Source organism: Ammospiza nelsoni, chromosome Z (assembly GCF_027579445.1).
Source record: "Ammospiza nelsoni isolate bAmmNel1 chromosome Z, bAmmNel1.pri, whole genome shotgun sequence".
NCBI lineage: Eukaryota > Metazoa > Chordata > Aves > Passeriformes > Passerellidae > Ammospiza > Ammospiza nelsoni.
In genome coordinates, this window is record NC_080669.1 from 44,112,661 (window position 1) to 44,136,191 (window position 23,531).

The 23,531-nt window shown below is 39.3% G+C and overlaps 1 protein-coding gene across 1 annotated transcript in view; it reads left to right on the forward strand.

The window, feature by feature from the left end:
* MAP1B (microtubule associated protein 1B) overlaps positions 1-23,531 on the forward strand; it is a 72,064-nt gene that overhangs the window by 31,959 nt on the left and 16,574 nt on the right. The window contains exons 3-4 of the mRNA XM_059492976.1: positions 14,147-14,229; positions 17,834-17,974. Of these exons, the coding sequence (XP_059348959.1) occupies positions 14,147-14,229; positions 17,834-17,974 (224 nt within the window). The remainder of the gene's footprint in view (positions 1-14,146; positions 14,230-17,833; positions 17,975-23,531) is intronic.

A 23,531-nucleotide genomic window follows, 5' to 3' on the forward strand; every position in this document is an offset into this window, starting at 1 on the left:
AAAATTCTCACTTTTGCCACTTTGTGTTCTGCAGAATTTTGAGGTGAAAGCCTGCAGGAATTTTTGAGACTTAGATAAATCCTAATGTAGATTATTGATATTTGTTATTGTTAGATAATTTATACTTCAAATTTTTCCACAAAACTATCATTTATCTACCAAATTTACCACATTGTCTCGTTCTCAACTATGTGAGAGCTGAGCATTTTTTCAATGTTATCTGGATTTTGTCCTTTAAGAAACTCCCAAGACCTGTTCTTTTTTCTGGCTCCTGTGTTCCCCAGTTGTTTTTTTGGGGGGTTTTTTGTTGTTTTGTTTTGTTTTTTTTTAAATCAGGGAGATACATCATTAAGATAATTTCAACAGTATTACCCTTGGGGCTAGAGGTGAGAGCTTTCAGACTTCAGAGCTCCGTAAGAACATTTTCAGGTGTAGTCTGTGCACAGATGCAAAGGCAAAGCCTGAAGCTTGCTGGGGAGGAGCCCAAAAACTTAAATCCTCTGATTTAAACAGAATCTTTATATCTCCAGTATCCACTCTGTATTGCTCAAGAGATACCTTATGAAATCCCCAGGTGGAATATGGATACAAGACATCTTTTAAAACACATGAAATGAAAGAACTGTATTTTAATTGCTGTATGCCTGTAAAATCACATCAGCTCTATTAAAAATACTCTCCCAACACATTTATAGATTTCAATTTTGACACTTAGATATGTGTCATCTTGGCAGTCCTTTGCTGGAGGCTACTTGGTATCAATTGACAGATGTGATTAGAAATCTGAAATTTGTTTAAAAGGCTGGTGATCACCATTCTTTGTGTTTTAACCCTAAGTTTTCTAGGTTTCAGATACAGAAATGGGAGTTGCCAGAGGTGATTTTTTTTCACAGCATGATGTGTCATCTGTATGATGAAACCAGCTTTAATTATTCAGCTGGTGCTTGCAAACAATTGCTTAGTGACTGTGTCCTTTCTGTTCAAATCTGCAGTAAAACTCATTTGTGTGCTAGGTCGCTGGCTGTTTTAAGTCAGCGTGACCCTGCTGATTTAATTGGTATACACTAAGAAAACCTAGTTAAAAATACCTTTGTAAATGTAATACTTGTCTTCTACAATACTTACAGACAAGACAATGCTGACCAATAAAAGCGACATCTCATGTATTTTTCAGTATCCTAGTTTGTCTTTTACACATGTGATTATTTTCACTGAAAGTTCTCCTGAAGAGTATTTAAAATCAGCCCTGCAGCAATTTTACTTTTGGAAAGGACTAGGTGAATCTGATCAAGTAATCATTTGGTAACTCAAGAAGACAAGCCTACGTGAAGTTTGCCCTGGAAAGCATCACAATGTATTAATTCATAACTAAAAATCTTTGTATTTGAACCCATGTTTCTTTTAAAAAAAAACACTTTTTTCACAAAGCTTTGTCCTTCAATTAAAAATATACAAACTGAAAATAAAAACACATGTTTTTCTCAGTGGGAGAGAAAGTGTACAGAGTCTAGAGCCTTTGCAGCTTACAGATTGTCTCCCAAGAAGAGCCTGGTCTATGCATGTGTTGTGGAAGCAGCTTTCTAGTTGCCAGGCACCAGGTGGTCACCTATGGTTGATCTAAGAACCAAACACTGCCACAAATGCTATTAGTAGTGTGTAATGAGATTAATTCCCCATAGTATTTGCAATATCCTTGAGGCTCTTTTTTCACTGAAGCAGCACAGGGCTGATAGCACCCTTTAGACAATGAAAGAGTTTAATCTTTGTTGTATGCACGTAATTCTTATTTGGCATTAACAGGAGTTAAGCATGCACAAAAAGGGAAGAATAAAGCTTGGAAGTTTAAGCAATCATAGTACGATAGAGGTTTCCAAGAGTTTCACAAAGGACCAGGTGAAAATTGTATGACTATTCCTACTAGGTGATATTAAGTATTTTCAGAGGTTTTATTTTCAAAAACACCTTTTATGTGTTTTTGAGGCATAAAGGTGATTAGGGGCTCCAAAATAACAATGAAGATTAAGTAAAAGGTAAGAAGACTTAGCTGCAAGAGATAGAATCTAAGGCAGAGTTCATATTTAATTAAATGTTTTGCTTTCTGTGACAGAATGAGATTTTGCTTTTTTTCATTTCATTTTCAACTAGTTTTGATATGTGCTGAGCATTGTCATGGCCTGTCTGGAAGTTTGGTGGATCATTAGCAGGTTAGAGAGGACACAGTTCTCCGCAGCAGTTCTTGCATACACAGGAGTAAATGGTTTTGCCAGGTGTGAGTTCTGTTTCTCCTGTAAATGCTTTTTGTAAATGCTTTTGCTTAAGCTTAAGCAAAAAGGATCCTCCCATTAAGGCCTGCAACAGTAGTCATCTCCTCAGCTCAGAGGCTACCTGAACTATTTCTGGGAGCATCTATTCTTCCTGAGAAAAAGATTTAACAAGTTAAACATTTGAGGATTAAAATAGGTATTTTCAGAGCTAGATTTATTCCTCACTCATCCTTCTGTACAGAATTTGGTATAGGGAGACAATACAGGGCCAGTCAAGAAATAAAAACATCCAAACTGATGCTTGATTGGCCTCTGGAATCACTCCACTATGTCATTTAGAGGACCAGTTTTTGCTGTCACACTTGCTGGTTCATTGATTTCTGGTTCCAAGTCCTCTGACCTCTGTTGGTGGCTATTTTTTTCTTGTATCAGTGGAAATGGGCTATCACTATTTCTTGTTTATGCATTGCTTTCTGCTGTTACAGTTTCAGCCACTGTTAAGGATAATTGTTTGGTGAAATTTTAAGAGGTTAGGTATGAGAAGACATTGCCTGTGCAACACAATGTTTGAATATGGGTTTGTATTTCCTGAAGATATGTGCTGGCTTTTTGTTTTTGATAAACAAAAAGACTCTCCCTGTTTTTGATAATCTAATTAGAAGATAGTATTGTCTTTTTCTGCTTTATAATATAGTTCAGTTGGTTGTACTTAAGCACATAATCCAAAAATTAAACGCCAAAGTCTGGAGGGACTGCTTTATGGCTTGTTTTAATTCCAGAAATGAAACCCAGAAGAATGTTCCCTTTGTGCTGAAACAGGTGTGCCTTCTCATTTTCTTCTCTGTAAAACCTAGCATCAATTAATAGTATTTGCCTGTATTGTACACAGAGGCAATAGATTTCATATTATATTTGCAGTTTGTATAAAACCATCACAGTGAAGAATCGCACACATTCAGTAAAGAATCAGTGGAGGAAGGGGTTTGGATGTTTTTTAGAGGCTCTCTCTTGTCTTTGCCTTGGGGTGGAAGAGTTGCTCTGCTCTTTCAGACCAGGAAAGCATTTGCTGCTAGAAAGGGACAGTGAATTTAATCCAGAAACTGATTAGCAACACTGTTTATATGTAAAGCAGAATAAAAGCTTTGGGCAAATTTTGCTATGAAACCGGGAAGCCGGGTGGTTGCCAGGGGAAAAGCTTATACCTAGTTCTCATTAAAGGCTTACAAACAGAGCATCTTGTTATATTCTGTAGTGGTTGCAGAGACTCAGGGATATTCCACAGCTGGTGAATTAGCTGATAGTAATGCTACATTCAACAGAATTCCAGTTTCCTAAAATGCACAAAAATAAACCCAAGCATTAAAAAAATACAATTTTTCCTCTGTAATACAGCTGTGATGATTCTATGATTTGTTCATGGAATAGCAATAAAGCTGTGATGTTACTTGAGGAACAAGAACTTCACAGTTCTTCAAAGAGTTCCACTAGGTAAATTATCTTTAGGAAGATATTTTGACAAACAATGTAGGGGTTTTCTAGTACATAATAAACATTACAGTACAGGGATCAGGGGTGGATTATGAACTGTGGGGTTTTTTCACAAGAAAATATACTGATTCCCCACACCATAGGAAAATTCAAACATAAGTGATCTTAAAATACTGCAAAGTAAAGTGTATAATCTGCAGTGCAAGGCTCCGAGAACAGCTGTAGTGCTTGCAAACAGAATCTGTCATTCATTATTCATGGGCTGTCAAGGTGAGGAAATTGTCTCTGATTTGAACTAGGAGGAAGAATAAAAATTGTATCTAAAGTAGAAATTTTAATAAATACATGGCAAAGAAAATGTGCTTGAGGGAAGGAATGGATTCCCTCTGTGTGACATCCTTATAGGTTGTATTGACTTGTCAGATTTTCAACAGGAATGGCAGATGAACTTAAAACTTAATTGCATGTAAGGTAATGATACTGAGACCCAGAAATATTCTCCAGAGGATTCTAATTGGAGCTTTGGGTTTGGCTTCAGCTGCTATAGTGATGAAAACCCATTAGTAAGAAGGCTGCAGCAATTTAGAAACATTAACAGAAACCTTCTGAAGTGATCAAAATTCAGTTACTTCTCCCTAAGGAGATGCAAAAGACTAAAAATATACTCAGATAGAGATGTCTGGGAAGAGGAAAAGCAAAATTCTGAAATAATTTTTTTCTGAAATACATATTTCAGTATTTATCCCTTTGCAACACATTTTAAATTTACGTCATAGTTTCCCTGATGCTGCTGTGCTCCATTTTCCTTATGAAAGTGGGAGTTGCGGTGAAGTGCAAGGAAGCATCTGCAGAGTGTGCTGCAGAGGAAAGGAAAAAACTTCCCTCCCCTGGCAGTCAGGATGTTGTGGGCTGAACAGTACAGCCAGGCACTGCACCTCAGGGAAGTAAAGGGAAAGGATGTAAAAAGAAAAGGTTTTAGTAATAGCAACATTTGAAAGGAAATAAAATAAATTTAACTGAGGTTGTTGAGTATTCTTTTGAAATATAAGGAAGGGTCTTGGCTACTTGGTTAAATACCACTAAGGAGAACCATAATTGCTGAAATTTCCTAGCTTGATTTCAAAAGTAGATCTTTATAATGAAGGAACCATTTCCATTCCTCAGTGGCAATGTTCCTATGGAGTACACTTGGATTTGAGGTAGATGCTAAGCTAGTTAATGGAGATTGGCATAATCGGACTTTGTTTTAAGAAGTAATTAAAATAAGTCCGCTAGTTTTGTTGGTTGGGTTTGTTTTTTTCCCATAAAAAGCAGCCCTTGGAAAAAGTGCCAAGCATGTTTGGTGGAAAAAACCTGCTTAGCACCTTTAACAGCCCACTAAACAGTTTTCTTTGTAATGTGAATATACCGGTCACTCGATATAACAAAAAAGCACTTATGCTTCTAACCAGTCCTGTGAATTATGAAATATGATGTGTTCAATAAACCATGAAGTATGAGATAGGGGTATTGAGAAAGAAGTAGCATTTTTCCTAAATAAGATTTTATTTGGCTATTTGACAATTGAGATGTGAGAGATTCCTTTTCTGAATAACTGACCAAAGTTAAATATCACATTGCAGTAACTATTTTAAATAAATTATAATGGGAGCAGTTTGCTCTTCTCCAGACAATTTTAACTCCTAGGTCCAAGATGTTTTCCAGAATTCAAAGAAGAAATTTTCCTTCATTCTAGACAGAGAGGGTTGTGGAAGAGGTCTGATGTTGCACACCTCTCCTTCTCTCCCTGGTTAGTAACCCTCCCAAATGCAGTTTCAGTTGAGGACTTTTATTGACCTTCAGGACTCATGAGTCAGCTCTGCATTGCTGCAGTCTCCCATCACGGTGCGTGTTGGCTGCCAGTTTCTATGCAGTGCTCGGGCACTGTGCTGTGCTGCTGAAAAATAAATCTCCAGACCAGCTCCGCAGTGCATCCTGGAGCAATGCTATTTTCCATGTAATTGAGATTTAAGGATAGGAGAGGGATTAATGAGAGACAAAGAAAAAGCCTAAAAATATAGGGCTGACCATGGTGTATAGGCCATTAATTTATTATCTTGCTCTTAAGATCTTCTTAAGATTATTACTTCTGTAATCTAGAGATACGCAACTCAAGACAAATGCTCAGAGAGAATCTCACTTTTACCTGTCTGCTTGCCTCCATTTTGTCACATGCAGAATTTGCAAGAGGAAAAGATCAAATTGCTTCACTTTTGTCTCAATAGTCCCAGACAAATTCCTTGCAAAGTTCACTGGATGTTGTTTTCTGTTGCTGTTTGAAGCTAGGGTTTCAAGGTCTGCAGTGATTACATTGTTAGTGTAAAATGATATCAATATCATGACAGTCAGGGAAATAGTTTATAGAAGGATTTCAGCTCTGGGAAATAGCTAACAGGGTCCATTAAATAAAAAATCCATTATGTGTAGCTTAGCTTTTTAAATAGTCAGTATTCTCGAAAACACGTAATTGTGACTTACTTGCAGAGCCAAAAGGATTGTCTAGCTACAACACTCTAGCTGGCTTCAAAAGCTGTTGGGAATTTAGCTGACTAGAGACTGGAAGAGTACAAGGCTGTGCCTAATTCCAAGTCCTGCACCTGCAAGATAGCGTCCTTGGGCCTAGCTGGGTATGATAGCAACAGTGGACAGAGAGACGTGGGAAAGAGAGAATGTAGGCCCAAAGGAATGAGGAAGAGCTGATGTTGTAGTGTGGCCAATGGACAGTGTAAATTACAGAATATTCATGAGCTTATTACTTGCTGTATAAGTGTCTGATGCTCTCTTCAATAAACGGAACTTGCTTATCACTCATATTGAGCCCCGAGTTTTCCCTGCACCCAACAAATGGCTCATCCCCGACAAAGGCCTCATTCTGCAACAAAAAGCTTCATGTTTCTGTTTCCATATGACCTTGGATATTGTTTCCCTACATGTATTTCATAGGATTAAAATGCTGTCACACTTATCAGATCTGTTCTAAAGATAAAATAAATTGTAGTTGTTTAGAGATCACAGTGTCTGTAGAGTTGTATCTACAAAACCAGTATGTGGAAATATTCTGCAACACAATTAAGCTATATATTTCAGGAAGCCACTCTGAAACTGTGAATATTTTGGAGGAAGATCTTAAATTTTAATTATCTGGAGCATTAATAAATGCTATATGTCATCTTGAAAATAATGGAAAATGCTTTATAATTCATATAGAAAGGATCAAAGGGCAAACCAATCATGAATTGAGTAGTTCTCTAGCATCTTTGAAACTGCATGTTTCGAGGGAGATAGTGGCTTCAGGTAAATGAATTTGTGATGAAAGCCCATGTCAGACACTTGAGTTGGAAAGAGGTGTTGTCTACTCAAAGCTACACTGACTACAGCCGTGATGTTGGTTAAGGCAGTTCTTGGCTAGGAACATTGCATAGCCCTCTAATAAATCCCCATCACTCATCTCTTTCTGCCCTGATGTTGAACTACTCCGTTCTCTAAACACTCCTCTTTTTCCTCTTTCTGTAATCACAGAAGATAATTTCTTGGAGTAGGATCATAAAGCTGCAGACTCCTTTTGGAAAGCATAATTCCAGGTGTTCCAGTTCATATTCATATCCTGTGCTTGCTGTCCTCTTGCTGAAATCACAGTGCTGCTAAATACTTGTGTACAAGGCTACTGGGATTTAAGCGTTGCTTGTCATGTGAGTTGTACATTACACAGGTCAATGGAAGAAGAGAAATTACAGAGTTCAGAGACAGCCATGAAAGACTCTGGCATCATATGAGAAAGCAAAGACTGTTGCCACAGTTCTGTTGTCTCTACAACTGGTTAGGATATTGAATGTTTCCCCAGAAATATAAAATCTTATGTGTTGGGAATAATTGGTTGTCGTAGGAAATCAAATTGATTTCCTAATCCAAGAAGTACTCCAACAACCAGATTGCCACCTATTTCACTAAGAGGCTGGTCTTTTTTTCCATTGGTAATGAATTTTAATGTTCCACAGCAGTAACTTGTCGCTGAACTAATTGAATAAATTGATGCTGTTGTCTGACTATTTAGTATATATTTTCTTAAGCAAAGTGGAGGGTGAGCCCATTTATTGCGCATTGGATTCCACTACTGTTGCAAGTGCAGCATATAAACAGCAAGTGGGGTTTTTTTGACTCTGATTTTATTGAGGTCTTCAGAAGTATTGGTTTTAAATTTCACTTCTTTCCAGAGACTCAGTGAAATCAATAATGAAATCCCTAGGCTACTTGATTCGGTTTTTTCTCTTTTGGGAGATAAATCTATTTTAGTAGACATTAAAATGATAATATGTAAACTTTTCTTGTTATTTTACTCAGAATTATTTGCTTCAATTTTGCAGGGTAGTCTTTGATTTTTAATGCTTTAGAAGTCCATAGTGTCCTGAAATTGTCAAATATCCAGAATTATGTGAGAAATACCATTTTCTGAAGGTGAGAAATGAGAGTTGAGAGTACTAATTTGCCCAGCAAGGTGGGAGTGAAAAGGCAGTTTGCTTCTACTTGATAAATTTTGACAGAAGATTAGATGCCACACAAAGTTGGCAGACATGGAAGAAATCAATATTTAGTGTGGAAAGATGACACAATTAGACTGTTGATCAACAGGGTGTGAAAAAGGTGATGTAATGTCTTGGATTAATTTCAGGATATTTCTGAGCGAATGGTCTCAGAGCAGTGAGGTCCCTGCAATCACTTGTACTTCTTGCAGCAGCTCCTAGCACAGCTCAGTTCATAAGTCTGCAAGTATTAGAGATTAAAGTTTGAGGCAGAAAATATGAATCCAGCTATGAAAATTAGTGCCAATAGGTCGACCTGCATTTTCTCACTGCTGTCTGAGTGTCCTGAGCAAGGATTGTTTAACTGGGTTTGAGTACAGTAACTGGAGGCTGAATCTTGCAGTCACTGTTCAGACTGCATAATCATCTTCTGTCTAGCCTCCCACTTTCAGGACTCTATTATTATCTGAAGGTATAAGCCTTAAAGAGATTTGACAGATAAGGACTTACCCAAAAACAAAAATGAAATTGTATGCAACGGGCTTTATTTCATTAAATAAATCTGAGCTTAGAAATGAAGAAATACAATACAGGAGTATGCAGGACATATTGCCTCTCAGGACTTGTAGTTAAGAAATTGTCCCAAGTCAGATGTGGGTAGGAAGAATGTTTAATTATCATCACCAGGCTGCAGCTGAACCAAATGAAATTCAAACATCAATTCCATTTATGCGGGGAGAGGGAGAAAATAAACTAGAAATTTATGCTTTCTGGACAGTCACAACACAGTTCGGCATTCCAGCTGATCAGATGCAAGAAATATTAACCTAACTTTGCAGAGATAACACATAATTCCCTATAAAAACCATGTAACATTAGATATGAATCTGAACCTACCATCATGTCCAGAGCAAGCAGGTTTAAATGATGGCAAGGAAAATGGTCACATTTTGCACTTAGTGTCATTCTTCCAAACCTTTGTCTCCATCAGAGGGCTCAGCAATTTTAACTCATTATTAGATTTGTTCACAGCTGTCACATCAGCTCGGCATCCTAGCAGGATTTTATTTTCACCTAGAAATGTGTAAAATATTCTGATATTCATACATTTATAGGAGTTATAGCTGGAAAAAAAAATTATTATACCTTCCTTGATGACAGCCTAAATTTAAGAAGCCATTGGGCTGAATTGAGCCCTGGAGGCAGTGAATCCATCTTCTTTGGCATAAATGAAGTTATGCCTGTGTTATGCACACCCCATTGTGTTAGCTAGTTACAAGACTGAATGATTGCCCTCCACAGGCCCTGGCATCACCTGCAGGGCTTTCAGACCTTTCTGAAGGAGCTTTGTGAAGTCCTGTTCTTGTAGTCCAGTCCCTGGATATTAGACAGCTATTTCTTCATCAGGTCTGCAAATCATTTTCTTCTTACTTGCAGATACAGAACTCCAGAGTTTTACAGCATCAGAATTTGCTTTGGTGACTCTGTAAAATCACTACTTTTCTCAGTGCTGGAAACTTACCTATTTCTCCAGCTTGCAGTTTAGTTCAACAGGAAGCTTAGCATGCTTTGGTATCCCTTTCTCAACAAAGAAAGTGAAGAGGATGGAGTGCTCCATATAATTTATGCAAGATTTCTTCGGATAATTGATAGTCTGCTATAAAAGGGTATCTTGTTACTTTCTCTGTGGTCTGAAATTGTTGTTGCCATGTAGTGCCTCCAGGCAGATAGGATATTTGGGGCTGGTCACAATTACAGTATTATTGTATTATTATTACAGTATTATTTGACAATTTATACCCCTTCATCTTTGCATTGAAAACAAGGAAAAATAGATTTGTTCAGTTAGCACAAGACATAGAAGCCATCAGATGATCAGTTGTCCAGACTCTTGAGTGCTCTGTTGATAATATAGAACAACCACAAAGAGCCCAAAGTTAACATATCTGATTTTGGAGGACAAATTTGAAGTCCAGACTAGAAATAGCAGATGAAATAGTGAGCAGTTTGAAGTTACTTAAATTGTATTAGTGATTGGATTACTGAGCTAGGGATATGATAACCTTCCAATAACCTTCATCAGACCTGGTAAATCTGAAACAGATTGCAGTTGAGATGATTCTTGAACATCAGTTATTGCTTCCCAGCATGGTGGCTGACAAGCTCCAATACTGTTTTTCAAGAGGCTAAGCTTCCCTTAGAATTTTAGGGATGGATGTTTTATGGTTCATTTTGGAGAATTTCTCCCCTCAATGTCTGGGAATTCCTCCACAAGACCAGGTGCAGCTGGGGGATCTGGGCATTGAAACTCCTTCCAAGTGCAGAGCGGTGCAGGTTTCTAGGTGCAGGGAGGTCACTACACATTCCGGGTGTGTGGGAAGTTCCCTCAGCCAGCCTTGCGGGCTGTGCCATCTGTTAGTGCCACCCAGCGCGGTGGCTCACGTCGCACTGCCACAGTCATGCCTCCTGGCAGTGAAACCAGGCTTTGGAGTTCTGTACAATGAGAAATGAGAGATGGTTAAAGCTGCCAGAGAAATGTGTTTGAATGCCAGATCTGGTTACCATTTTCAGGGAGAAGGCATACTTCCAGGGGGAATACTCCTTTCACCCTTTCTGCCAAGAATGATGGCAGGAAGGATTTGCCTGCTTCCTCTGTGTTTACTTTGTGCAGGAATTGTATTGATAAGGAGTAAGTGAATGTTGATTTCTACCTGGAGTGACAGGAGAATCTGGTGGAAACTCTTCTATTGAGTAGCCTGTTACAGCAGGCACACCCATGGCCTGGGTTGCACAGGCATGCCCAGGAAAAGTGTGTCAGTAGAGATGCTTGCTTAAACAAAACTTGAATGAGGACTTGATTTCTTTCCTTTGCCATTCATTTGCACTTTGTGTTTGCACAAATTTACATAGTTACTGTTAAAAATGTCTCTCATGTTCATGCTGCTTGATTGCCTGACTTGACTGTGTAAGTTAAGAAAACTCTTCTGTCACTTTTCTAGGAAACGTGACTAACACCAGCCTCATCTCAATAATCACACAATAGATTTCATTGATATTTGGATGAGTAGGGAGGCATAAGAATCCTATAGCCATAGAAACTAGGTTGATGAGTGCAATCTTAAGCAAATCTCACACACTATTTACTTCTCTCTGTTCTTGTTCTGAATCAAGCAGCTGCCAGACTCTTTGCTCATATCAGTCTTTAATTTGAAGCCTTAATTAATAAAGATAAAAGATAGGCAGATACTTGGATTTCTTCCAAACACAAACAATATTTATATATTAAAGTCTTTATAAGGAGCTTTGACTTGCTTCCTAGAAACTGTAGGCAGGTAAAATCCATCTACCCATCCACTTCTATGCAATGTGGAAGTATCTTCCTTCCTTCCTCTGTCAAGTCACAGAAATTATCTGTCATGTGTAGAGAGAGGCTGCAAAAATCCAGTAAAGTAACTCCAGATGTACACAAGTCTCAGGTTCTCCCACTCCCATCTGTAATTTAATGTCACAGTCTCTTGCCAGTTTATGAGGTACTGTTGCTGCTTTCTGCTCCCACACTGTGATAGTTAATTTCTGTCTGATAAAACCATTCCCATGGGAATGAGCTGAGCATCCCAGGATATCAGTCTGGGCAGCAAGCCTGCATTACTCTTACAAATTTGCGAACAGTTTTTCAAAGTCTCCCCTATGTGTCAAGCAGGGACATGGGACCATGTTACTGACATCAGCAAGTAGCTGCAAACTTCCCAGACGTTCCTGGGATGGGAGCCCTCATAGTGACTCGCGCCCTGCCAGCGCTGGGTCCCCACCCTCTGTGGGAATCAGTAACATGTTTATCCCAAGGAGCTGAAGAGGGAGACAGTCACACGTGCATCTCTGAGTGGGCACCATGCACGTGGTGCAGACAACTTGCCTGCCCCTGGAGATCAGTCTCAGGGCCCATGAACCCGCACAAGCACCACAACAGGGTGTCTGGTAGGATGTATATAACCACCACTGCTGTTGGTCAGCAGGAGTTGTGACTCCTCAGGTAAAATCCTTCCTAGCTACACAGACACACGACTTGGAGCAGCTTCAGTTAAATCCAAAGTATGTGCTTTGAGCCCGATGAAAGAAATGTGCATTTTTGTCTAACTTTGCATGTGGCTAATTGCATTTCTTTTCTGCCTGTGTTTAATGTGTTCACGTCTAATGATATATGAGTCTTAGTCTAGCCTGAAGCACGGTATGTGCTCAGTGTCACCAGTTGTCTATTACACAAGAAATTTCAGTGTCTCCTAAAGGGTTCCTTTCCTTTCCTTATTGATAAGATTCAATAAACTCTGCCTAATCTCTTAATTTAAGGGAAATCTGACAACTAAAGTATCAGAGCGCAGAGCATCTTCTGAAGGAGTCTGTGGTAACAGAACCATCTGGATGTTTTATTGACTACAACTTTATATGTGCATTTCTGATAGGCAAGGAAGCAAAACTAAAAATAAAATTAATTACAAAGGGTAATATCAGAACTGGATGTTGCAGAGGGAGTGAAACTTGCCCTCTTCCCCTTTTGTAATATATAATTTGGATCCTTCTTTCAAGGAAGCGTAGCAGAAAGAATGTATGTTAAGAAAACTAGGTTTCTTCAAACTAAGTAGGTGTTTATCCCTAAGTTTCTAGGCACTGTCACACACAAGAGAATAGATAACAACCCTCTCTCACATTTTACTCTAGGACACTATTTCGCTTCTCCATCACTTTCTATCATTTAGTTGTATGCTCACATGCTTATAAATGTAGAGATTCCCCAGAGCAGCAGCGACAGACGCAGCACAGTGGGAGCTCAGGGGGCAGGGAGGAGGAGGAAGGCCGGGCTGGGGCAGGCAGGTCAGGGAGGAAGGAAGAGGGCATCGCTGGGGCAGATAGGGCAGCACCAAGCCTGCCCAGCCAGGGACACGGTGGGAATGGCTGGCTGCCCTTTCTCTCACACAGTGCTCTCAGGCATGTGGAGCTCCTTTCAGCTGACTGTCCTCAGTCTTGTTAATTTACGTCTCTTTACAGTGGAGGTTTTCTAAGTTGGCAAATAGGTCTGTGTCCCGTACTCCCTTTTAAGCCTAATTAATTATTTTAAGTGATTAATACTGCGCCAAGCAGTTTGCTCAGAAGGGATGGCTCTTCTGGTTTTTTGGACTAATTACCAGTCTGGATTTCTGAATGACAATCCAGTGCTAATTAATCTCACTGCAATTCTCACAGAGAGAGACCCTGATAAGAACTTGCCAATTAACATAAGTGGGGGGGGGGGGAATCAACAGTTCTATTTTGTTTTTCTGGCATTCACTCCCAGTCGGATGAATATCACTATTAAATACAGAGACAGAGTTAGTGTGAAAGCCAGTAGGCTGTGAGGCTGCTCCCAACTTGCCCAGACTTTACTAATTCGGGACCTAGATGTTATTTTTATGCCCTGTCACTGTTGTTGCTTGACATTGCTTGCTACAGCTTTTGTAAGCAGGAGCGAGATAAAGTAGGGCAGCATGGCAAATGTCTAACCATCCCCACAGGGAACTTTTTGCAGTGTCCCATTGTTAATCAATACCAGTGGAAGGCTGAAGGGAGCATTTTGGCAGCATGGGTTCTAGTTTTCACTTGATTTGTCAGGGCCAGATGCTCAGCTAATGATGGTTACTCCCTTACTTGCACCAGCTCTGTGAGAACAAGGTGGGTTATAGGTAGTCCTTCAGACAAGTCAGCCAGAGGGCTGTCACCCAATGAGATACACAGCAAACTCTTGCTAAGTCCTGGTCTATACCGCAATGGTTGAATTTAATTTTTCTTTTTTCCTCTCTGCACTTGCAGGTCAGAAGATTCTTCACCACAGAAGTGATGTCTTAGAAACTGTAGTCCTTATCAATCCCTCTGATGAAGCAGTTAGTACTGAGGTGAGTAAGAAATACTTTGTTGAACATGTCATGAAAGCTCCACTAAGTGGACATGATGAGGGCACTGAGGCAGATGTAGTTGAGGTGATTATGGAGCATCAGTCACTGCCTGCCAGCTTAGAGGCTGACAAACTCAAATACTGTTTTTCAAAGTCTTAGCAGACGATTAGAGCAGGTCCTGACTGTGAATGAAAGGGTATATTTGGAATAAATATAATGAAAAATGTCACACATCCCTTGATCTTTTCCTGGTTTCCCAGACTCCTAACAAATTGTCAGAAGCATGGGACAGAAACGCGCCTCTGATCCCAGCATTTCTTTTCTCATAATTCATCAAATTCTCTTCTTGATGGAGTGGAGGCAGCTGTGGTTAAGCTTTTCTTTTGCTTTGCCATTGTTTGGTATCTCTAGGTGCCTGTTTTACATATGAAGAAAATGTCTAAAGGTGCCCAGGGACAAATTTGGGTTTGAGAGAATTACCAGCTATGTGTTGGTGACTCCAATTTGATCTATCTGTCCTTCAAAAAGCATGTGACATGATTAGTGAACCCTGGAGAGTGCCCATAAGAGGACTGCCTCTTCCTTATTAACTCAGCAGAGTCAAAGAACTGATTGTGTAGCTCAAAGACAAAATTGATTAATTTAGCTAGTGAGAAGGTTGAAATAATAAGGATAATTGCATTTCTGGTCTGTGCTGGGAAGCACTGCCACAGTCTAATTTCTTTTGGGAGATAAAGCAGTTCTGCTGGTGGTCACTGGTGAAAAAACTATTTTGCTGTCAATTGTTAAATGATGTTGAACACAAACAGAAGAAAGGACTCCAAAACAAATGAAGTTTCTGAACCTGCAGAAGTTTAAAAGCCACCTTAGTCAATGGGAACTTAGTTACTAAAATACAGTGTGTGAAAATTTCTTAAAAGCCATTAGAGGTGCTTGGTAAGGACAAGGGGGTCACCAGGATAGCAACTCTATGGATTCATACTGAGTAAAAAGCCATCAAGTGTGTGCATCTGTGAAGGGGTGGAGGAGACGAAAAACTGCCAAAAGCTGGGAAATGCTATTTCTGTTACTGCTGCTTGTCATTCCTTTGATGGATGACTACATAGAAGAACATGATCTACTCCCATTAATGATTTCTGAACCCTGGGCTTACTCCATTGGCTCTGGAAGATGTTTGGCTATGTTACTGTAAAGTTCATCTCACAAAACTGTGGGAGGTGATCTTTGCTTTCATCCTGCCTGACTGGACCCAGTCAGACAGATGAGATTTAGCTTGGCTGCCTAAGCAAGGCTCTGAATAGACACAATTCAGAAAGAGACCATCAAAAAGAGGTGGCAGAATTAAATCAGAGGTTGGAGTAGACATTCTCTGTTCACTATGGCAAATAGAACTTCATTTCATATATCAGAGATTTCCAGGGTGGGTCTGGGGGAGACAGAGATATACCATCTGAAACTGTGACTTCACCAGAAGAAGAACTGGAATCTATTCACTCAGGAAAAAAACAAAACACACAAAGAAGCAAAAAACAAAACCAAAGTAAAACAGCAGCATAAAAAAGAAAACCAAGCCAAACAAGCAAACAAACAAAAAAAAATTAGAAAGAAATACAATATACCTGGTACCCTGGTGGTAGTCCACACATGATAGTGCCCAAAACTCCTATCATGTCCTGTCAAATGCCAAACACCTCCCATTAGAAAGAGACCCAAAGAGAGAGAGATTGTTTTTCCTCAAGAAATCCCCGATGACCATTTACACCCTTTTTAGGAAGTCCCCACTCCATTGCTTTAATATTCCTTTGACTGTACCATATCATATGTACCATACTGTGGGAAACCACTGATCTGCTGATGTGCTGGTCTCTGTTCACACTCCATCTTAATCTCTGTTTTGACTGAGCCTACATCTTGCTGTGCACTTCCTTCAACAAATTTTGAACTTTAACCAGCAGTAAAACTGAACAGAATCATCACCTTGCAGTATTTCTTCTAAAATTAGGTGGTCTTGAAATCAGGAGACAAATTTCTGGTCATTCTTCAAAAAACCTTATTTGTACCCAGACACAAATCTATGTGTCTCTTAAGGTCCTCCATGTGCACACATTATGATCTGTAATCTGCAAATATTTATTTATTTATTTACTTTCTTGGCATAGTTTGCTAACTCTGCAGAATGTATTTTATTGTCAATTAATAAAATTGAAGGGGAATTATATGATAGTCAAATATCAGTGATTTCAGTGATTGACAAGCCAGGAAGTAGTTTTACTGTTGGAAAACATGATGAGTTTACACTGATAAGCCAGACTGATAAGCACTGCTGGCAGCAACAAAAGAAAACTTAGAAGAGGAAGCCAGTTCTGATGCAGTTTTAATAGAGTGAAAACAGAGAAGATTTGAGTAATGCACATCAGACAAATGTTTGCACTTATCTATATTTTTGTCTGAAATAGAAATAGATACATTAAATCCATACATTATATTTCTGAATATGTAATTATTTAGTGCAATTAGTGGCACGGCAGCACTAGTCCTATGTTTAATTAAAGGAACTTTCTGCTGCTCAGTATCAGGGTCATTTATTTAATAAAATAAGAGTGAAGACACGGTAGAATTGGGATCTTCTTTGAGATACATACCCTCCTACTCTCCAATGTGTGTTTTCTTGTTGTACTAGAAACGTGAGTTGTTCAGCAGAGATTCAAGTTAAGCCTCCCTGGCTCAGCCTCCTGGCATTCACAAGAGTTATTTAGAGAAATTGATTGCTTAACAATCAATACAAACCTTGGAAAGAATATCTTGCTAGGAGAGCTGAGTTGATTGTGTCATCTCCATGGAGATGGAGCTTGGGTGCATTATCATGTGGAGCTGGCCCAGATGGACTCTGCTCATTTGCTCAATTAGTTTAATATGTGGATAGCCTTGTTCTGAAATCACTGTTCTGGTTTGATTTATTTCTTACTTAATAGAGGAATTAGTGCACTTAAAATTCATAGCTTACCATAGACTGAATTGGTATTTCAGTGTTGGGTAAGACTTTTGAAGTATTTGCAAAGCATTTACTCAACAGTATAGAATCTTACACAGGTTTTGTTTAGGTTTTTCTTCCTAAATTTAGAATATATGGCTTTCTCCTAGCCTGCACATAAATCTTCCCCTTGGGAGTGGTAAGCAAGAACAATTAGTAGCTGTAGTGAGGGTCAAGTAAAGTAACAAACATGTGCTCTTGAATAGTTTACCAAGGTTGTCCTGATACAATTCTGTAAAAGTATACCAAGAACTGTATTATGAATAAGTTTGTTGCTAAAATAATGTTTTCTTCATTCAAGTTGTATTCTGTTCTGCTCCTTGCTGTTTTTTTCATGTCATTAATTTGGTTTATTCTTCAGACCTTCTTTCTAACTCCATCTTGCCCCTCCTTTTTTTCATGTTTTACCCTTTCTCATTGTCTTTTGTAAGCAGCAGTATAACTCCATAATGTTTTGGGAGTCCTGTTCCAGAGACTGATTGTTAATTAGGAGAAATAAACTGTGTGTTCTCACTGGACTATTGAAACACATGGTCACTCCCATTATTGATGTATTTCTCTTCTTCACTCTAGGTGCGCTTAATGATCACAGATGCTGCAAGGCACAAACTCCTTGTTCTAACTGGCCAGTGCTTTGAAAACACAGGAGAACTCATTCTTCAGTCAGGGTCCTTCTCCTTCCAGAACTTCATTGAGATCTTCACAGATCAAGAGGTATGTTTAGAAAAGCATCTTCCATGCATTGCTGCATGCTGGCTGAGATTCCTAGGAAGGCTAAAAGTGTCTGTCTTGTTAGAGTTACTTACCATAGGCAGCCTGGCGCTGCTGCTCTTTACTCTTTGTTGCAGACTTTCTTGCAAAAAAATTATTTATTTTACTTTAGATTTAATGTAAATTGCCTAAAAAAATAATTGAATATTAATTTGGGAAATTAAATTACAACTTCCAGAAAGAAAAAATCAAGGAATCCTTAAAAATGGAAGGAGATAGTCCTGTGTTTAAAATACACAGGTTGTTAATCTAAGGTGTACATATAAAATAGTCAAATTAAACTTGACCCCAGGTTCTTGCCTGTGGCTAATTAGCAAGTGGCATTAATAAAACAGAGGGTGTTTGTTAGAATAACTGTATTTTTTGCACCATCTACCTGCTTAACTTTTTTATAGTAGTGTCTAAAATATGGCCAGTGAATCTGTAAAACTTGTGGTTTTTACATACCAAAATGATAAGCATTAAATATACCAGTATTTACCATTTGTTTCATGACTTGTTACTTTGCTCTCTTCCTTAATGCTCTGTGTCTGAAAGCTCCCATAGGGCAGGAATCCATAGTAAACAAGCTGTCATACTTAATTTGGCTTCCATATAAAGTATATATTTAAATAAACTGTATGGCTGCATCCATACAGATTTAGTTTCCACTATTAATTAGAAGCATGTCAGTAGGCTGAGGTTTGAAAGTTCAGCGCTGAAATAGCATAGTTTACGTCAGCTCTAGTTTGACCTTACTGTATCCATTTGATCTTTCTCAAAGTCTTTTTGTTCAGCAAATGGCTGGGGAAAGAGCTGGATTCCTGCTCCCCGAGACAGTCCTGGCGCATAAAATTCAATGGCACTTCTCAGAGTTACTTTTCTATGAAATTACAAGCTCAAGTTCCTTATGTCTGCCTAATTAGCAACACATAATTACTTTATGACTACATGCAAAACTAGGGGCAAATGCTACCATTACCATTAGGAAACAAAATTATTGCTTGGAAAGTGGGAGGACGGGGGGTGGCCATGAGTTGGCGATGCTGTGGGGTTGCTGCAGTAGTGGGTGTTCAGGACACACTCCCGTGGGCTATGAGTAAGGCTCATTTGGCTCATCTCTGTGGCTGGCAGTGTGCTCACCAGCCAGCTGGTGTGGCTCTCAGCAAGTGCTGGCTTCCAGCCTATTGTTTCTGAAGCCTCGGGGTCTCAGTGTGTCTGCAAGCTTTCAAAAAACCGAAGAAAGATCATATTTGTCATGCTGCAGTTCACGTGTGCAACATTTTTATTAAAAATTGAAAATAAATAATTGGGAAAAAAGGTCTAGAAAAAGTGGCTACTGGTTTTCTATGTGGTGACGAGATGAAAGAATTACTGTGCTGTCCTGATCCTAGTGGACTTGGCAGTGACAGATTTACAGTTGGACTCAATGATATTAAGGGTCTTTGGCAACCTAAACAATTCTGTGATTCTATGACCATGTAAGGTGGGAGTGTTTCTGGCCTCTGCCCATTTTTATTTCACTGGGCCAAACCTGAACTAAGGTCAGGAATGTGCTTGCAAGTAAGTAAATACACTTTGGGAGATATTTGTATAAAGTCTAATTCAGAAATCTGTCTCTAGCATGCAGAACTCTCTTCAGGAAAAGCCTGAAAGCAGGTTTTTCAATTTATCCTATGTGGGAGGGTGTGAAATGTCCCATTCCCCTGCTTCTGCAACAGCGGCTAAAACACGAAAGTCTTTCTTTGTACATGGCCCAACACATGCTTTGTACCTTTGTGATTCAGGGTAGGAAGTAATAACCGTGTTTTCTCTGAGCAGCCAATTTACTGTTTGTCTTCACTGGCTGAGACACCTTTAAAACTCAAGCATTCCTCAACAGATGTCTTTCAATGTTTAAAAAGGGTTTATTCAGGTTTGCTGGTATATTTCTTTACTCACACAGTGGTTTTGAATTTGGAGAAGAGAAGGAATAGCTACATCTTTTTGTTACTGTCTATGCCTAGTGTCACCATTTGAAATTCAAATCCTCTGAATACTTTTTTCTGAGGCATGACTGAATTTGCTATTCCTAACAGATACAATCTGTGCCTGTAATAAATGTCCTTTAATTTTTCATTAGCCTGGGCTTCCAGTGGCTTAACACTGTCTGCATTATGCATGCCAACTTTAGGGAGCAAAAAAGTCAGAATTTAGAAGCATGAAGCAGAAATCCAAATATAAATATAAATATAAAGTATAATATAAACTGGAGAGGAGTCACCCCAAACCTTGACACAGTATATTCATTCCCCAGTATGTTACCATATATTTTTTTTAATCTAGACAGAAAATCGGCCCTTTGTGAGAAGCAGTCTGTACTCCAGTTTTATTTCCTTATGCATGCAACAGACTTGGATTTATTTATTCAGAGTAAATTATTTTTTCTTACATTTGGCTCTCCCTAATAATGTGTTTTCAACCCTGATCAGAGACCTGTCATAAGAATTTAAATCCATTTCAAAGCTGTCATCTGTGCTGCCCCTCTTTTCTTAATTCTGCAATAAACAACAGTAATGGTTCCCCAATTGTCCTTATCTTTTAACTTTTTCAGCCTGTTCTCCATTTATTCTTTCTGCTTTGTTTTTGCATTTGCTGTCATTCAGATAGGACCATATCTGACATATTGGTGAGATTTATTTATAGTACTGTCAAATGGTTTAGATACTCAGTAACAATGATACAGGAAGGTAGAAAATATTTATTTTGGACTTTATTTATCTCTTGGTTGGACAGGTATTTTTAAAACAGCTGCTGCATCTTTGTTGAGTGACATGTTTGGTAAATGTTCAAAAATAAATTAAGTAACACAAAGAAAAAAGTGAGACCTACACACAGAGAGGCCCAGAGAGATCCAACACAATCAAACATCATTAATCTTTTATATATTAATTTCCTCTGTTGATACAGCTTGTGGTCCAAGAATTCCCAATTATTCAGTAGTGTTATCTATACCATCCTTGTGAAAAATGTTCTTAAATCTTGAACTGACAACTGAATCTCTGCAAAGAAGATTATGGTATTTTTCATGATGATGTGCTGGCACATTTTCTATTGACATTTAATATCTGAATTACTTCTCTATAGAAGTTTGGTGGTCTCTTTGTTAAGGGCAAATAGAACAGAAATAAGCTACATTTAGCTGAATTGTCAGTTAAAAAAAGTCAAATGAAAGTATCTGAAATAAGGTAAAATATGTCATACTTTGTCATGTTTGTCTCCTTATCTGGGACCATCAAATACTCTTTTTTAGTTCAGAACCCTGGGATAAAAAATGGCTCTCCGTACTGTGTCATGGAAATTCATATTTTCTGTGCCTTTATTGCAGCAGTTGGTTTTGCTACTAGAACGTTAAGTAAAACTGGCAAAATTAATATAATTACTCTAGATTTCAAATTTTGTGGTCCATGAATTTTAAATCAAACTAGTGACAAGCATTTTTAACCCTGTTTTTTCTCCTTGATCTTTCTTTGGCTCTGGACCTTGGAATCTCAGAAGTACAAAATTTAGAGTCATAGATTCATAGAATCATTAAGATTGGAAAAGACAAATTCACAGAATTGTTTGGGTTGGAAAAGGTCTCAAAGACCATTAAGTCCAGCTCTTACCCAGCACTTCCAAATTCAACACTAAACTCTGCCCCCAAGCACCACCATATCTACAGATCTTAAATACCTGCAGGGATGGTGATTTAACCACTTCCCTGGGCAGCCTGGTTTAGTGTTTGACAACCCATTTGGGGAAGAAATTTTCCCTCTTACCCAATCTGAACTTCCTCTGGTGCAATTTGAGACCATTTCTTGTCCTCCTGTCATTTGTAACTTGTGAGAACAGACCAAGCCCCCGCCTGGCTACACCTTCCTTTCAGGCAATTGCAGAGAGAAATAAGATCCCCAAGCCTCCTTTTTTCCAGACTAAACAACCTCAGCTCACTCAGCCACGCCTTGTCAGACTTGTTCTCCTGGCCCTTCACCAACTCTGTTGCTTTTCTCTCGACATGCTCAAGCTTCTCAGTGTCTTCTTTGGACAGAGGGGCCCAAAAACTTACAGTTATTTCCATTTCTGAACTATTAACTCATTTCTTAATCACAGAATCATTAGGGTTAGAAGGAACATCTGGAGCTTACCCAGTCCAAGCCTCCTGCCAGGGCAGGGTCACCCAGAGCAGTTGACACAAAAAAATGTCCAAGTGGATTTTGAATATCTCCAGAGAGGGAGACTTCAGAGCCTCCCTTGGCCACCTGTTCAGGGCTCTGCCATCCTCAACATAAAAAAAATTCTTCCTCATTTTGAAGTGGAACTTGTGTTTTAGCTTATGGCCATTGCTCCTTGTCCTGTCACTAGCTACCACCAAAAAGAGTCTGGCACCATCCTCTTGACACCTGCCTTTGAGATATTTAATATGTATTGACAAGAACACCTCTCAGACTTCTCTGGACTAAACATGCCCAGTTCCCATGTTCTCACCTCCTAAGGAAGATGTTCCAGTCCCTTCATCATCTCTGTTACTTCTACTGGACCCTTTGTAGTTCTCTGTCTTTCATGATCTCTGGAGACCAGAATTCAGAACAGCACTCCAGAAGTGATCTCACTAGGGCTGAGTAGAGATCATCTCCCTCAACCTGCTGGCTACACACTTCCTGATGGAAGGAAGGGTGCTGGCTTTTCAGGAATGGTGTCCTCTAGGGATACAATTGACCATCTTGGCCACAGGGACACTTTGCTGGAGAATAGTCAACTTGGCATCCCCCAAGATTCTCAGGTCATTCTCTGCAGAGGTGCTTCCCAGCAATTCAGCCCCCATCCTGTTACTGGTTCTTGGGGTTACACCTCCCCAGATGCAGAACCTTGTATTTGCCTCTGTTGAACTTCATTCTCTACACCCAATTCTCCAGCCTTTTGAGGTCATGAATGGCATGCCCAGCCTTCAGGTGTATCAGCCACTCCCCACAGTGTCATCAGCAAACTTGCTCAGGGTGCATTCCATCCCTTCATTCAGGTTGCTGATAAAGAGTTTGAATAAGATTGGATTCTCCTCAGCTGATCACAGCTCTCTGAGCTCTGTTATTCAGCCGGTCCTTGATCCACCTTGTTGTCCATTTATCTAACCCACATCTCCTGAGCTTTATTTATGAGGATGTTATGGGAAACGGTGTCCAAAGCCTTGCTGAAGTGGAGGCAGACAACATCCACTGCTCTCCCCTCATTGACTTGTCCTGCCCTGCCATCATAGAAGGCTGTCAGATTGGTCAGCATGATTTCCCCTTGGGGAATTCTTTCTGACTGCCCCTGATGTCCTTCTTTTCTTTTATTTGCTTGGTGATGATGTCCAGAATGACCTGTTTCATCACCTTTTGAGGAGTGGAAGTTAGGCTGACTGGCCAGTGTTTCCTGGATCCTTTTTCTTCCCATTTTTGAATAGAGGAGTAACACTGACTTTCCTCCAGTCATCATCCACCTCTCCTTTTCTCCATGACTTTTC